Raw genomic sequence first — 15,976 nt, 5'->3', positions numbered from 1 at the left:
ATCATAAGAAACTGATTAATTCTATAACTGAAAAGAATAAAATAAAACTTACATAAATGTGCTTTAATCCTAATCAAATCCTTACCTTGCTTGTAGAAAGCTGTTTTGACTCTTTAGAGAAATCCAACATTGAAATTGTACTCTAAAAAGATGCAAGTGCTTCAGTGTGGGGACAATGCACTTGCAGCTCAGCTGTCTCTCTCCCTATTCCTCACCAGCTGCCTGCCTCCAGGATCTGACTGATAGGTCACTCTTATTCCAGTGACCTGCTTTCCCGCCAGTGCCATCAGTGCCTGGGGCGGTGCATGCCCAGTAAATCATTGAAAGTGCTGGTGAAAGATCTAAGTAGGGAAAGTAGGTCCCTGAAATAAGATCCAATAATCTTTATTGTAAATCCTTTCAAATTTAGAAGGAACAGAGGAGTTTTTCTGACACATTTCAAATTAATCCAGCTTCGTAGATCTATGAAACGCGTCAGAAAACTCTTCTGTGCCTTCTGTATTGTAACGGACTTACAATAAATATTACTGGATTTTAAACCACAGTGTGATGGACGTCAAGCGAGTATTGGGTATGTCTGGAGCCTCCCTAGCTTTGTCCATGCTCTGACACTTATCATCTACAGGCTGGGTCAACGCATGCACATCAAGCAACGGTGAGCTGTATCTAACAATACTCCTCATCTACACTGAAATAAGAGTGACCTGTCAGTCAGACAGGAGGGAGGCGATGGGTGGGGAATAGGGAAAGAGGCGGCAGAAAGTATTGTCATATGTTTGAGTTCTCGAAAATGTCAAAATGTCTTTATACAAGCAAGGTAAGTATGTAATCAGCATTATAACACCTTTACATATATGCCATGAGTTTGGGGTATAAAACCTGATGACAGGTTCCCTTCCCGTCGTGGGTCACTGTAAAATTAGGGATTTTTATGCTGAGAACTTGTAATTTGATGAGGATATATAGGTCTTTACATATATTCCATTTTTTTCTTTATTTAACTGCATATATGTCTAGACAAAGCAATTTCTGAGTAGTATCAAGCCCATTAATTCTGTGTGCTGTGTGACAAATCTTATCGCCATCACATTTAACAACCAAGATTTTGTCAGTATAGAAGAGCGTATAATGCGAGGTGTTCCTTGCACAGACTTCTCTTGGGGATGCATTTTCATGATAACATGACCTTGGACATTCTCCGCTTTCTCTTATAAGGTGGAAATGCTTTTCCATTCAGTTCTTCACTTAAGCTTTTAAATACCTTTATTCAGACACATTCTACTTTTCTTACATTAAGATTCAGATAGCAATGAATTAACGAATGATCGCAGACACGAGTTAACCCTTGTGATACTAGGGGAGACCCATTCTATCTTAGTAGGTTACAGTCAAGTTATTGATGGAAATAGAAAATACAAGAAGCGACACCTGAATTAGATAGTACAATTATATATCTGTGCTACTGGCTAATCACGTCCAATATATCTGCACAGAACTCTGAGCATGCATTTGAATATTACACTCTGTATTTAAATGGGGCACTGGCCACTGAATTATTTAGCAATATTAGTCACTTAAACTGCTGGCTGCTTCCACTGTAGTGTGCACTTAAAATTCGACTGGAAAAGTCTATGTATACTCTGCAGAGGTTTCCAAGCAATTGCATTATTAACATTTCAAGCAGAAATCCTACCTCAATGTCTGCCAGTGACCATGCACAAGAGGTCTCCAACAAGTCTCCAATTTGTGTTGTTTAAAAAACTTAAAGGGGTATTCCCATCTCGAAGATCATATCCCAATATGTAGTAGGTGTAATGATAATAATAATATTAGCAAATACAGTATCTCCAATTAGAAATGTAGTATAGTTTTTCTAATTCGCTATGTCACTTACCTCATGTGCAGGCATTGCAGGACCTTAGGTATCCATGGTTATGACCACTAGCAACTAGCTAACTGGCACTATATCAGTGGTCGTAACCATGGATACCTAAGGTCCTGCAATGGCTGCACATGAGGAAAGAGACATAGCGAATCAGAAAAACTATACTACATTTCTTATTGGAGGTATTTGCTAATATTATTATTATTACACCTACCACATTAGGATAGGATCTTGGAGATGGGAATACACCTTTAATTTCAAATATTCAATTTGTAAAATTAGATTTAAGAAATGGGGTCCCATGCTTAGGATTCTCATTGGTTGGTTAGACAAAAAAAAATCGGTTACAGAGTGTCTCATTCTATTTCTGGAGGACTTGTCCTTTCTTGCATCATACAGACAAGCCATTCAATTAAATGGGTCCTGTGTAATGCTACCTTTACCCAAAAGTAGTGCAGGCATATTGAACACTTACTCCTACGTTTGCCCTTAGATCACAGTTGGTTGGTGATGATAACAGCACTGACACTTTGCGTGCCGCTTATTGTTAATCTCTTTTAACCCATAGCAATTTTCCAGGGTAGAAACATTCTTTTAAAAATATAAGACATTATAGAGAGTATTCAAACTGCTTGTGGCAAATGTTTGTCACAGTTCTTATACTACTGTTGATTTCGCCTTTGAGTAAGTAATATTTAGGGTTTGGGGGTGTCTGCATTGATTACTCTCAATAGAAGTCCTGGAGAAAACTGTCATGTGCTATGGTATTACTTCTATTGTATTTTATACTTAAAAAGATAAATGATGATAGAGCGATTTAGAAAAACAATTAAATTGCAAATCCCTGCACTATTAGAAAATGTGCTCTTAAAGGGAATCTGTCAGTAGGATCAACCCTCTAAAGCCACCTATATGGGCATATAGGTCATAAAAAGTTGAATAAAATGATACCTTGATATTTGCTATACTGTGTTGGTTCTATTGTACTATGACAGCTCTGATCTCAATGCAGTGCTATTTGTGATGATGAAAGCAGACTGTCAGTCATTACATGTCTCACAATGGTAACACCCCCTTTAATTAACAATAAGCTCTGGAGGCAGATTCTCCTACAGATCTGTATATGGCCCATAGGTCTTAACAGCTCATTTACATATAAGAAAAATTTGGATTTTCTCTGGAATAAGACATCGGATCACAAATCAATGGGTCACTTTATTCAACTTTATAGAACCTGCATGTCCATATAGACGGCTTAGGAGGGTTTATCCTACTGACAGATTCTCTTTAACCCGTAGAACAGACCACCCAAGGTCTTTGCTGCAGGTTGAACTAAACTAGGCAGTGTCCTGCTCCTGCTGCTAAGTGTTCAATGCAGGAGTGAATGTCATTAGGTCTTACAGTGCTCACTCTGCCAAGAATGGATATCAGGATGCTGCCTAATTTTCTACAGCCTTCAGCATAGACCTCGCACACTCCGTGCTGCGGATTGACAGAAAAATCCTTTAAGGGTATATGTACATGACATGTTTTTCAGGTTGGTACGCTCCATAAAAAGCTCAGAAAAACCACTCAAACGCTAAAAAGAATAAATATATGCATTGCAATGTAAAAACGACTTGCTGTTCATATGTTCAATATTTTGATCTCCTTTTAACCATTTCAGGTTTCCAAAGATGCAAAGCGTCTTCAAGTGGTTGCTGCTTGGAAACCATTTACTAGTTTATTCAACAAAAGTTTTAAAAAAAAAATATGATGGTCAAAGATGTAGCAAGAGATGACCGAAAAATTGCCAAAAAATATGCATCATAATAAAAGACGCTGACATGTCCTGAAGTGTCTTCCTCAAGAAAAACGTATCGGGTTCTAAAAGACGTTGTGTGCACATACCCACTTAGAGTGATTTAGAAAAACCATTACACTGCAAAGTTCCTTTGCAAGTGGAGGTACACTATAACGTTATGGTTTGTAGGAACACTAGGGTGGGGTAATGGCAAATCTGCCATTGAATGTATGACCTTTTGTATCCGTACAGTAGTTTAACCATAGCTGTGCTATTATGTAGCTTCTCGCCTGGTGTTTTTATTCATTATATACTAGATACAGCATTCACAATCAATAAGTCCAATCCATTAATTTTAACATTTTTCTGCACATTTCTTTTTATTGGAGTGTACATGTCTCTTCTGTCTGGATCAATTTCCACCACTGGAGAATAAAGATGGAGAACTCGGGCATTATTGTGATCAACTCCTAAGAATTTCTGAGCTCTGCATGCTCTGGATTTGGCTTTGTCCGGCCAACTTGATACTTGACCTATTCTAACTATACTTAAATGTGTAAAGCAAGAGGCTAGCAAAGTTTTATTACCACAATGATAAAATCTAGAGGACAATGCTGAGAAGCTAGAAAGTGCAGAGTCCTCTTTGAAATAAATCTGATCTGATCTATTATATGAAACTTGACCTTTTTGTATCCAGAGAGTTTGTCTACTTGCAAACTTTTGCTGTAATTCTTTTTGATAATCTGCAGTAGTAACTTAAAACCACATAAGAAAAATAAAAGTTCTCATGTCAAGTCTTACATAATGCATGTCTACAACTATCTCCAAATTCTTTCACATTTTATGTTAGAAAACAGCAATACAAACTTTATAATTATCTTTCATTTAGCAATGTAAATGTATTATAATTAAATGCACCATTAATTTTTATATTTGGCAAAAAAAATCTTTTTTATTTACATAATTAAATCAGTCTAACCTATATGACTAGCAATTGAACGCTTCCTTCTGTTTTGTACTGCCATCTACTGGTGACAACATGGTTTCAGCTACATTTAACTTCAATGTGAAATTAGCAACTGAAAAAATGTCCACAGTGTAACCCAATACGAGTATTGGTACAAAGATCCTATGAACAGTCAATCCATTTAAAACAGGGTAACTGTGACATCATTTGTCAAATAAGTAACAGCAGAATGGTTCGATTCAACTCCGGCTCCTTTCTAAATCGTTAGTAAACGTGCTATGGAAACCAATACCGATACAGAAACCAATTAGTCTAAGACGGATCATCTGCAACTCATTCTATAACTATGTGAACCCATGTGAACACTTTTTACATTGTGTGATGTAAAATTTAAATATACCTTTATAGATACGGCCGAGACCTCTGTAGTCCATTTGGTCAGAACAGTTGAAAACCACCACATACTTCCCAAGACACTTGCCCATGTCTTTGGTAGTTTCAGTCTTTCCGGTGCCAGCAGGTCCTGCCGGTGCACCACCCATGCTCATCCCCAGAGCCTGAGAGAGGGTGATGTAGCATCTGTAGGATTGAAGAATAGTGAGAACATAAAGGCAGAAAGACTGTACTGAAAACAAGGCTTTAAAGAGGACCTGTCACCTGGTCAACAGTGGCCAATTTTTGCTGTTATTTTATTCCTGCTGCTCCCGAGTATTCAGATTTTAAAATAAATCCATGAAAAATTCACCATGTGATTCCAGACATATAGGGTTTTAGTTAACCTCTTCATGACCGAAGCATTTTGCGTTTTCATTTTTAGCTCCCCTTGTTCCCAAAGCCATAACTTTTTTTATTTTTCTGTCAATATGGCTATGTGAGGGCTTATTTTTTTGTGGGATGAGTTGTACTTTTGAACGACATTACTGGTTTTACCATATCATGTACTGGAAAACGGGAAAAAAATTACAAGTGCGGCAAAATTGCAAAAAAAGTGCAATTCCACAGTTGTTTTCTGTTTTTTTTTACCACGTTCACTGAATGCTAAAAATGACCTTTCATTATCATTCTTCAGATCATTATGAGTTTGTAGACACCAAACATGTATAGGTTCTTTTTTATTTAAGTGGTGAAAAACAAAAACAAAGTTTGCTAAAAAAAAAAAAAAAAACACACAATTTTCCGAGTCCCGTAGCGTCTCCACTTTTTGGGATCTAGGGCCGGATGAGGGCTTATTTTTTGCGCGCCGAGCTGAAGTTTTTAATGATATCATTTTGGGGTACATCCAATGTTTTGATCACCCGTTATTGCTTTTTATTGTAATATTGCGGCGACCCAAAAAATGTAATTCTGGCGTTTAGAATTTTTTTCTCGTTACGCCGTTTACCGATTGGATCAATTCTTTTTTTATATTGATAGATCTGGCAATTCTGAATGCGGCAATACCAAATATGTGTGTGTGTAGTCTTTTTTTATTGTTTTATTTTGAATGGGGCGAAAGGGGGGTGATTTAAACTTTTATATTTTTTTAATTTTTTTATATTTTTTTAAAACATTTTTTTTTTACTTTCTGCTTGCTTCAATAGTCTCCATAGGAGACTAGAAGCACCACTTGCCTGATCAGCTCTGCTACATATAGCGATGAGCAGATCGCCTGTATGTAGCAGATTTGCTCACTTGCTATGAGCGCCGACCACTGGACTGTGCTCATAGCAATCTGGCCATGACAACCACAGGTTGTCATGCCAACCCATCGGTGACCCGCGATCATGTGACGCTTCCGGCGCGGCGCTGTTAAATGCCGCTGTCAGCGATTGACAGTGGCATTTAACTAGTTAACAGCCGCAGGTGGATCGCGATTCCACCCGCCGCTGTTGCGGGTACATGTCAGCTGTATAGATCAGCTTACATGTGCCCGGCTTAGCGCGGGCTCAGCGTCGGAGCCCGTGCTGAACAGGGGGTGATGATGGGGTGCGTACTATTACGTACCACGTCATAAAGAGGGTAATGCTACTTTTCATGGACTTTACCAATGGGGCGATGCTCACAGGGTAATAATGCAGAGCAGATTAAAGAAAAGCCTACAGAGAATCCTGTGAGTAACTCGCAATTGTTAAAGACCATAAAAATTAGCACTAAATAAAAAGGGCAAAAGCCAAAATCTGTAGAACCGTATGGCGTATTGAAAAAAAAAAGAGAATACTTAGGGGAGCAGCAGGAATAAAATAATAACGAAAACTGACCACTTTTCACCTGGTGACAGATTCGCTTTAAATCATATAATCACTAAATGACAAAACTTGATTTTTCAAAATTCACTTACATTTTTATAGGAGAAAGTGTTGTTTTTTGCAAAAAAAAATCTCTACTACCTCTTTTGTGAGCAATGTAGGAATGACAGTAATCAATCTATTAGCATATAGAAATCCATACAATGACATATTACAATTTTCTTGGCTAGAGGTTCAAATAAGTCTTTCTTTGGTTCACTTTCTGTAGCCTGTGATACACCTCAAGGAGGACCTCTCACAAGATCAAAAGTGGCCATTTGTTACTCTTATTTTAGTCCACTTAATTATACGTTTACTTGTTGTTGTTTTTAATGTTCTATATCAGACCAGGGAAAAGTGTGGCCCCTGGGCCATATCCAAACCTCTGGCTGTTCGAGTCAAGCCCATGGACCGAGATAGCTGAAGGGCTGAAAACAGTGTTCCACGAGCTGCACCATGCCCCCCACAACCTGCGTCCTGATATAAACTCTATCTGTATCCTCAGGATGCAGATAGTGGTGAATACATTCGGGGAGAATGGAGCTGCCGGAAACTTCTTTAACCAATCAGCGTGTGCAACTGAGAGCAGATGCGATGATGTCACTACATTGTGTCTACTGTACGGAGAATCCATGCACCGCAGACCAGAACAGAGAGCCAGGGGAACAGGAGCGAGGTGAGTAAGTGTTGTTTCTTTGCTTTTATATACAGTGGCTTTCAAAAATATTCACTCACTTGGCTTTTTGCCTATTTTGTTACATTGCAACCTGTGTTTAAATATTTTTGTAATCCGATTTGTGTGTGATGCATCAGCACTAAGTAGGCTAAGTTGGTGAAGTGAAGTGAGAAAAATATAGGCATCAATTAAATTTTTGGGATCAAATAACTAAAAATTGGCACGCACATACAGTGGGTATGGAAAGTATTCAGACCTCTTTACATTTTTCACTCTTTGTTTCATTGCAGCCATTTGGTAAATTCTAAAAAGTTCATTTTTTTTCTCATTAAAGTACACTCTGCACCCCATCTTGACTGAAGAAAAACAGAAATGTAAAAATTTTTGCAAATTTATTTAAAAAGAAAAACAGAAATATCACATGGTCATAAGTATTCAGACCCTTTGCTCAGATACTCATATTTAAGTCACATGCTGTCCATTTCCTTGTGATCCTCCTTGAGATGGTTCTACTCCTTCATTGGAGTCCAGCTGTGTTTAATTAAACTGATAGGACTTGATTTGGAAAGGCACACACCTGTCTATATAAGACCTCACAGCTCACAGTGTATGTCAGACCAAATGAGAATCATGAGCTCAAAGGAACTGCAAAAAAAACAAGAAAAACCAAGCCAAACCAAGTTGGCAAAAAGGTGGGTATACAATATTATATAAACCAGGCAGAGAAAAAAATACCCAATAAAATTTAACTTTTAATAATTACCATTAAAAGTATACTTAATAGTCTAAATGGGACAAAACATAACTAAACATATCAATTAAAACATCATATGGGGGAGGGATAGTAAGGGTAACAAAATATACAGTCAGGCTTACCCTATATAGCCCTTATGGGATGGATTACCCTACCTAACAGCGGAGTGTTTTCACCCTAATGATACGGATTGGTGTCCCCGCTCCGGATTGCGTCCCGTGGAGCGGGGACACCAATCTGTATCGTTAGGGTCTAACGGACTATTAAGTATACTTTTAATGGTAATTATTAAAAGTTACATTTTATTGGGTATTTTCTCAAAGGAACTGCCCAAGAAGCTCAGACAGAATTGTGGCAAGGCACATATCTGACCAAGGTTACAAAAGAAGTTCTGCATTACTCAAGGTTCCTAAGTGCACAGTGGCCTCCATAATCCTTAAATGGAGGAAGTCTGGGACCACCAGAAGTCTTCCTAGACCTGGCCGTCCAGCCAAACTGAGCAATCATGGGAGAAGAGCCTTGGTGAGAGAGGTAAAGAAGAACCCAAAGATCACTGTGGCTCAGCTCCAGAGATGCAGTAGGGAGATGGGAGAAAGTTCCACAAAGTCAACTATCACTGCAGCCCTCCACCAGTCGGGCCTTTATGGCAGAGTGGCCCGATGGAAGCCTCTCCTCAGTGCAAGACATATGAAAGCCTGCATAGAGTTTGCTCAAAAACACATGAAGGACTCCCAGACTATGAGAAATAAGATTCTCTCGTCTGATGAGACGAAGATAGAACTTTTTGGTGATAATTCTAAGCGGTATGTGTGGAGAAAACCAGGCACTGCTCATCACCTGCCCAATACAATCCCAACAGTGAAACATGGTGGTGGCAGCATCATGCTATATGGGTGTCTTTCAGCTGCATGGACAGGACGAATGGTTGCAATTGAAGGAAACATGAATGCGGCCAAGTACAGAGATATCCTGGATGAAAACCTCTTCCAGAGTGCTCTGGATCTCAGACTTGGCCGAAGGTTCACCTTCCAACAAGACAATGACCCTAAGCACACAGCTAAAATAACAAAGGAGTGGCTTCAGAACAACTCTGTGACAATTCTTGACTGGCCCAGCCAGAGCCTTGACCTAAACCCAATTGAGCATCTCTGGAGAGACCTGAAAATGGCTGTTCACCAACGTTCATCATCCAACCTGAAGGAACTGGAGAGGATCTGCAAGGAAGAATGGCAGAGGATCCCCAAATCCAGGTGTGAAAAACTTGTTGCATCATTCCCAAGAAGACTCATGGCTGTACTAGCGCAAAAGGGTGCTTCTACTCAATACTGAGCAAAGGGTCTGAATACTTATGACCATGTGATATTTTAGTTTTTCTTTTTTAATAAATATGCAAAAATTTCTACTTTTCTGTTTTTTTTCAGTCAAGATGGGGTGCAGAGTGTACTTTAACTTTTTAGAATTTACCAAATGGCTGCAATGAAACAAAGAGTGAAAAATTTAAAGGGGTCTGAATACTTTCCATATCCACTGTAAGTATTCATCCCTTTAAGCAAGAGGCACCACTAACCGAACAACACCATGAAGACCAAAGAGTTCTGCAAACAAGTCAAGGACAAAGTTTTTGAGAAGCACAAGTCAGGGTTGGGTTATAAAAAAAAATATAGGGCAGCATATAGGAAATTTAGATTGTAAGCCCCAATGGTGACACTGCCCATAATGTCTGTAAAGCAATGTGGAATTAATGGCGCTATATAAGTGAGTAAAATAAATAAATAAATATCCCAATCTCTGAGGATCCCCGGAGCACCATCAAATCTATTGTCAAATGGAAAGAACATTTTACCACAACAAACCTGCCAAGATAGGGCTGCCCACCAAAACTCTCAGCCTGGGCAAGGAGGGCATTAATCAGAGAGGCAGCACAGAGACCAAAGTTAACACTGAAGGAGCTGCAGAGTTCCCAAGCAGAGACTGGAGTATCTGTCCATACAACCACAATGAGCCATACACTCCATAGAGGGGGTCTTTATGGAAGAGTGGGCAGAAAAGACTCGTTTTGAGTTTGCTAAAGACATGTGTGAGACTCCCCAAATGTATGGAGGAAGGTGCTATGGTTAGATGAGACCAAAATTGAACATCATGGCCACCAAGGTAAATTCTTTATCTGGCGCCAAACCAACACAGCTCATCACCCAAAGTACAGTGTCCCCACAGTGAAACATGGTGGTGGCAGCATCATACTGTGGAGATATTTTTTGGCAGCAGGGACAGGGAAAATGGTCCAAGTTGAGGGAAAGATGGACAGTGCAAAATACAGGGATATTCTTGAGCAAAACCTGTTTCAGTCTGTTAGTGATTTGAGACTGGGACGGAGGTTCACCTTCCAACAAGACAATGACCCAAAGCATACTGCTAAAGCAACATTCGAGTGGTTTAACGAGAAATGTGTAAATGTTTTGGAGTGGCCAAGTCAAAGCCCAGACCTTAATCCAATTGAGGATCTGTGGTCAGACTTGAAGATTGCTGTTCACCAGAGCAAACCATCTAACTTGAAGGAGCTGGAGCAGTTTTGCCTTGAGGAATGGGCAAAAATTCCTGTGGCAAGATATCCACATAAGCTCATAGAAACTTATCCAAAGCGACTTGCAGCTGTAATTGTTGCAAAAGGAAGCTCTACAAAGTACTGACTTTAAGGGGGTGAAAATGCACACTGAAGTTTTCAGTTATTTTGTCCTATTTGTTGTTTGCTTCACAAAAAAAGAAAACCAAATGTTCACAGTTGTAGACATGTTCTTTACATGAACTGATGCAAACCCTCAAAAAAAACTGTGAAATTCCAAGTTGTGAGGTAGCAAAACACAAAAAATGCCAATGGGGGTGAATACTTTTGCAAGCCACTGTATGTGTATGGGATGTGTGATGACTCATACTGTATATGGGGGCTATGGGAGGGCTCATATTTTATAAAGAGGCTATGTCGTGGCTCACACTGTATTTAGGGGGTATGTGGTGGCTTATACTATATATAGGAAGGCTATGTGGGGGCTCACACTGTATATACGGGGCTATTTGGGAGCTCACACAGTATATAGGGAGGCTATGTGGTGTCTCATACTGTCTACAGGGACTATGTGAGGTCTCAAATTATAGATGGGGGCTATGTGGGGGCTCCTACTATATATAAGGGCTGTGTGGGGGCTCATTCCGTATATAGGGGTTGTGTGGACTGTGTATGGGCTCATACGGTATTTGGGGGGGTGTCAGCATACATAATTCTGCTCAATATTAAGTGATACAATTATTATTAATATAAATATAAAATCATTATAATTAATATGTTAATATTAATATTGAGCAGAATTAATTTCAGTCTATTGGTTTGACGCTCCACAATGTGGACCCTTGAGAAAATTAATTACCCACCCGTGTGCTATATGGTTCCAGTGATATTGGACCTTTTTATTTATTGGTCATTTTTATGGTCTCCACCAATGTGCCGTTGTTTGCAGCGCAATAATGCAGAGCAGCCTAAGGACACCCCCAGAGAATCTTGTGAGCCACGCCTCATTGGTAAAGATCATAAAAATTTGCCATAAATAGAACTTAATGGAGGTTTAAAAAATAAAATAAATGCATACTTAAGGCAACGACCGGAATAGAATAAGAAAAAAAAACTGGCTTGACTTGGTGACAGGTTCTCTTTAACTAAAGCTCAAAGTCCCCTTTCACACAAAAATATACTGGTATTATAAATGTCACTTTGCGCTAGGGACCTTGAGCTTTACCCCTCTGTTTTAGGCCCTTTTGCGCAATTTAATGTCTTATGATATTTTGTGCATGACCACTTGATAGAGTATGAATGTAATTAATCTCATTTTAGCATTTTATCTCCTATTATTTGGGGTTTTCAGATAAACTTCGGGAAATGAAGCAGTCTCAGTTATTCAATATAAGTCAGTGTCAATCGCTCCTTGGGAACAGAATGTACAACATTACAGGGCATTATTTTAGTCCTTTAGTTCAGAGTTAGAGATGGGTACATACCAGAGACCAAAGACATGCTTAAAATAACCATTGTGTGGCAAGTAACCGATTCTCCATATAAACATTCCTCCATGTCTTCACAGCTCATGCCAAGTATATTTTACCTGTCAGTGAGAGGTGTAATGACCAGCCTGTCCGTGCAGCCCAAGTACTCATTGCAATAGCTGAATTCAACATCTGTAATCTGGATGATACATTTATCTATGTCTTCAATGAAATAAAACCTAGATTGTTTTTGCCACTCAAAATCAGAAGCAGATCTAATGTTCATTCGGACCTGTAAAAGAGAATGATTAGCATGTTAGATTAAATAAAGTCCTGTCCATCAGTCACTTTTATTTGCTGTAAATCAGTTGTCAAGAGACCGAATGAACAAGATATCATCACTTCCAGTTCCCAGCGGAGACCTCTTGAGCATCGTAGGTTCAGAGAGATAAGTAAACCTCATTTCTTTATTTTATAAATATCTTTTTGCTCTAGCTAATTTTCAAAAAGTTGTGGAAAACCTATTTAACCTATCCACTGATAGTCACTTATTCATTTATTTCAATCAGATCAGAGTTATACCTACTAGAAAAGAGGGTGAGAGGTGGCCCTATACTGAATTATTTCCTCCACTTGTCATGATACTGATATACTGGTAAAGAAGAGATCTGCAGACAGATTGCTACATCTTATGACTGATCACAATATATAGTTTTACAGGAGGTCTGGAAAATTGTCATAATCCTCTGCAGTGAACCGCCCATAGACAATAAAAGTCTGGGAGGTCCACGAACTGCTCTGCAGTGATGTTTTAAAATGTCACTGCTTAGTTCAGCAGCTAAGTGTGCTTTCACATTGCGTTCCGCCATCTGTTCGGTGGCCCAGTCAGGGCTTAAATCTGAACCCCCTGCAAAAAGGGATTCGGACGTAAGCGACGACGGGGCCATAGACTATAATGGTGCTGTTCATCATTTACAAGCATTACACCTACTTCAGGTGGACACTCAGACGTAGTAGACTGTGTCTGAGTGTCCGCCTCCAGTAGGCATATACTCCTAAAATGATGCAAGTCAGAGCGCACGTTCACTCAGTCAGCACCATTATAATCTATGGTCCCGTCTACGCATATGTCTGAATCATATTTTGTGGGTGGTTCTGATGTAAGCCCCAATGGAGCCACCAAATGGGTGAACCAGTCAGCTCTGATATACATCCAGGAAGGTTTTTTTTGATTGTTACTAGGGCTAAGATACCAGCTCCAGTTACAGGGGAAATCAGATTTTAAAAAAGTATTTAAAGGTTGGAATGACCGCAAAGGTCTTTTATGCACAATATGTGAAATACATGAAAAACAAAAGAATAAAATAAAAAAGCCAATGCCATGCCAATCCAATAGCTGTTACTAGCCGTACCCTCTTAAAAAAACATGTCCGATATATAAAAATAATTGTTAAAGAGGGACCTAATTTTTACATGCATTTTAGTGGTCCTTTATTTTCATTAAAAAAAATCCAAAAAATGTGAAAACATTCACATATTTTCAAATTCACATCACTCGATAGTGGCCAAAAAATAAAAATTAGAGTATGAAAATGACTAAAAAATTAGGCAACGCATATCGTGAAAAAAATGCAAAAATTATTTAAATATTCGAACAAAGACATGTTTTTTAGCTGTTTAAATCGATTGTACGAATCCAAAATGTACATCCATAGCAGCTAGTGTCTGAAACTGAAAACAGAACAAAATGGCAATTAGAGATGGAGCATGCAGAAGGGAAACTGCTAAAAAAACGTAGGTGACAATGTGTTCAGAAACTATAAGTAAGGTTTAATTTCATTGATTGTACAATATAGCTTACCAGATCATCAAAGATATCCTTCTGGTGAACATGAATGGTGATCAGAGTCTCATATTTAGTTCTCTCCATCTTGGTCAAGTCCTTCGTGGTCATATCAATCAAATCATTCAGTAGATCAAGAAATTTCTGATTTGTTGTCTGCATTACCTTTATCAAAGATACAATGTGATGGTCATAAAGAGGTACTCTCTGAATCTCCACAAAGTCTTTGGACCCCACTGCTTAGTATCAGCTGTTTTTTCTCTTGTGGACCCTGCATATCCATGTTTTAGATGGTCACTCACTGTAATGGTCACCATACCATTAGACATGTCCCCTGAATATTTCCGAAACCAAACTTTTTGTGTTTGCTCCCTTTACTAACCTATCTAAATCTGATATTTTCATTTCTGTGTGGTTTTGCCATAACCTTCAAGCATCACACCTGCTTTCTTGGGTTTATATTTGATTAAGATTTTTTCTTCATTCCCTACATCCACTCATTCATTGCTCTTTGACCTTTGAAAATGCAAAAACTCTTACTATCAGGCTAGGGTCACACAAGCGTCTATTCAGTCATCCAAGACAAGTATGCACATGACACGCTGATCAAACTCTGATTAGAGTTTGATCAGAGTGTGAGCATAGTGTGATCTGAATCTCTTGGAAATGGAGAAGGAGAATTTCTCCATTTCTCCATTCTGTAAGTCTGTGAAAATTGAACTGCACTCAGATGAAAATTTGGCCATGTGCATGAGCCCTCACTCTTATTCATTCTCATCTGGACTACTGCAATTCGCTACTAATTGATCTCGCTTTTACTAAAGTCTCCCCTCTTCAATCTATCCTCAATACAGCAGCCTGGGTCTGATTTCTGTCAAGCTCCTACACCGATGCTTCCATTCTGCATCAGCGATTGCACTTGTTGCCTATCCACTATAGAATACAAGATAAATTTATCACACTCACCCACAAAGCTCTCCGTAATTCTGCACCGACCTACATCTCCTCTCTGTCCACCACCCCACTCGCACTGTCTGTTCTACTAAGTATGTGAGACTAAAATCCTCCATAATCTCAAACTTCCACTTATGTCTCCAAGAATTTGTCCTGCCAGTTCTCTAGAATGCATTACCCCAGACAGTCTGGTTAATTCCCAGTATCCACAGTTTTCAGTGTACCGTAAAATCACATCTTTTTAGACTGGCCTATTACTCACTTCACTAATCTAAGTTCTCCCTCTTCTCCCTTCCTAAATTTTCCTCAGAATCTGATCCTATCTAACAGATGTTCTTGCACCCTCCGTGCACCCATTAGACTTTGTATCTGGACATATAAGACAGTGGCTGATGACCGGCTCATGCAGCTCTACTTGAATACCCTTATTTATTATAATGATGGCTGGGCCATACAATACAAGCACTTTTCATCTTCTGTGTTATCCATCCTTCCTTATAGATTGTAAACTTACGAGCAGGACCCTCATGCCTTTTCTTTAAAGAGAATCTATCAGTAGGATTGACCCTCCAGAGTCATCAATATGAGCATGTAGATCATAGAAAGTTGAATATAATGATACCTTGATACCTGCGATCTGTGATTCCAGAGTAATTCACATTTTTCTTAATATGTAAATGAGCTGTAAAGATCTATGGGCCGGATAAAGATCTCCCTGAGAATCTGCCTCCATAGCTTATTTAAATTAAAGAGGGTGTTACCAGTGTAAGACATGCAATGATTTAGTTAAACACCTGTCCCCGGTATCCTGGGCTCTGCTT

The 15,976-nt window shown here is 39.0% G+C and overlaps 1 protein-coding gene across 1 annotated transcript in view; it reads right to left on the bottom strand.

The window, feature by feature from the left end:
- The window catches only part of LOC141265457 (dynein axonemal heavy chain 5-like), a 526,560-nt gene that overhangs the window by 273,984 nt on the left and 236,600 nt on the right, over positions 1–15,976 (bottom strand). The window contains exons 40-42 of the mRNA XM_073678599.1: positions 14,220–14,366; positions 12,478–12,650; positions 5,036–5,214 (exon numbers count right to left, since the gene is read on the bottom strand). Of these exons, the coding sequence (XP_073534700.1) occupies positions 5,036–5,214; positions 12,478–12,650; positions 14,220–14,366 (499 nt within the window). The remainder of the gene's footprint in view (positions 1–5,035; positions 5,215–12,477; positions 12,651–14,219; positions 14,367–15,976) is intronic.

The sequence above is a fragment of the Phyllobates terribilis genome, unplaced genomic scaffold, assembly GCF_046119375.1.
Source record: "Phyllobates terribilis strain yellow unplaced genomic scaffold, ASM4611937v1 Scaffold_4__5_contigs__length_816908805, whole genome shotgun sequence".
In the NCBI taxonomy this organism is placed as follows: domain Eukaryota; kingdom Metazoa; phylum Chordata; class Amphibia; order Anura; family Dendrobatidae; genus Phyllobates; species Phyllobates terribilis.
This window is presented reverse-complemented; position numbering and strand designations above follow the sequence as displayed.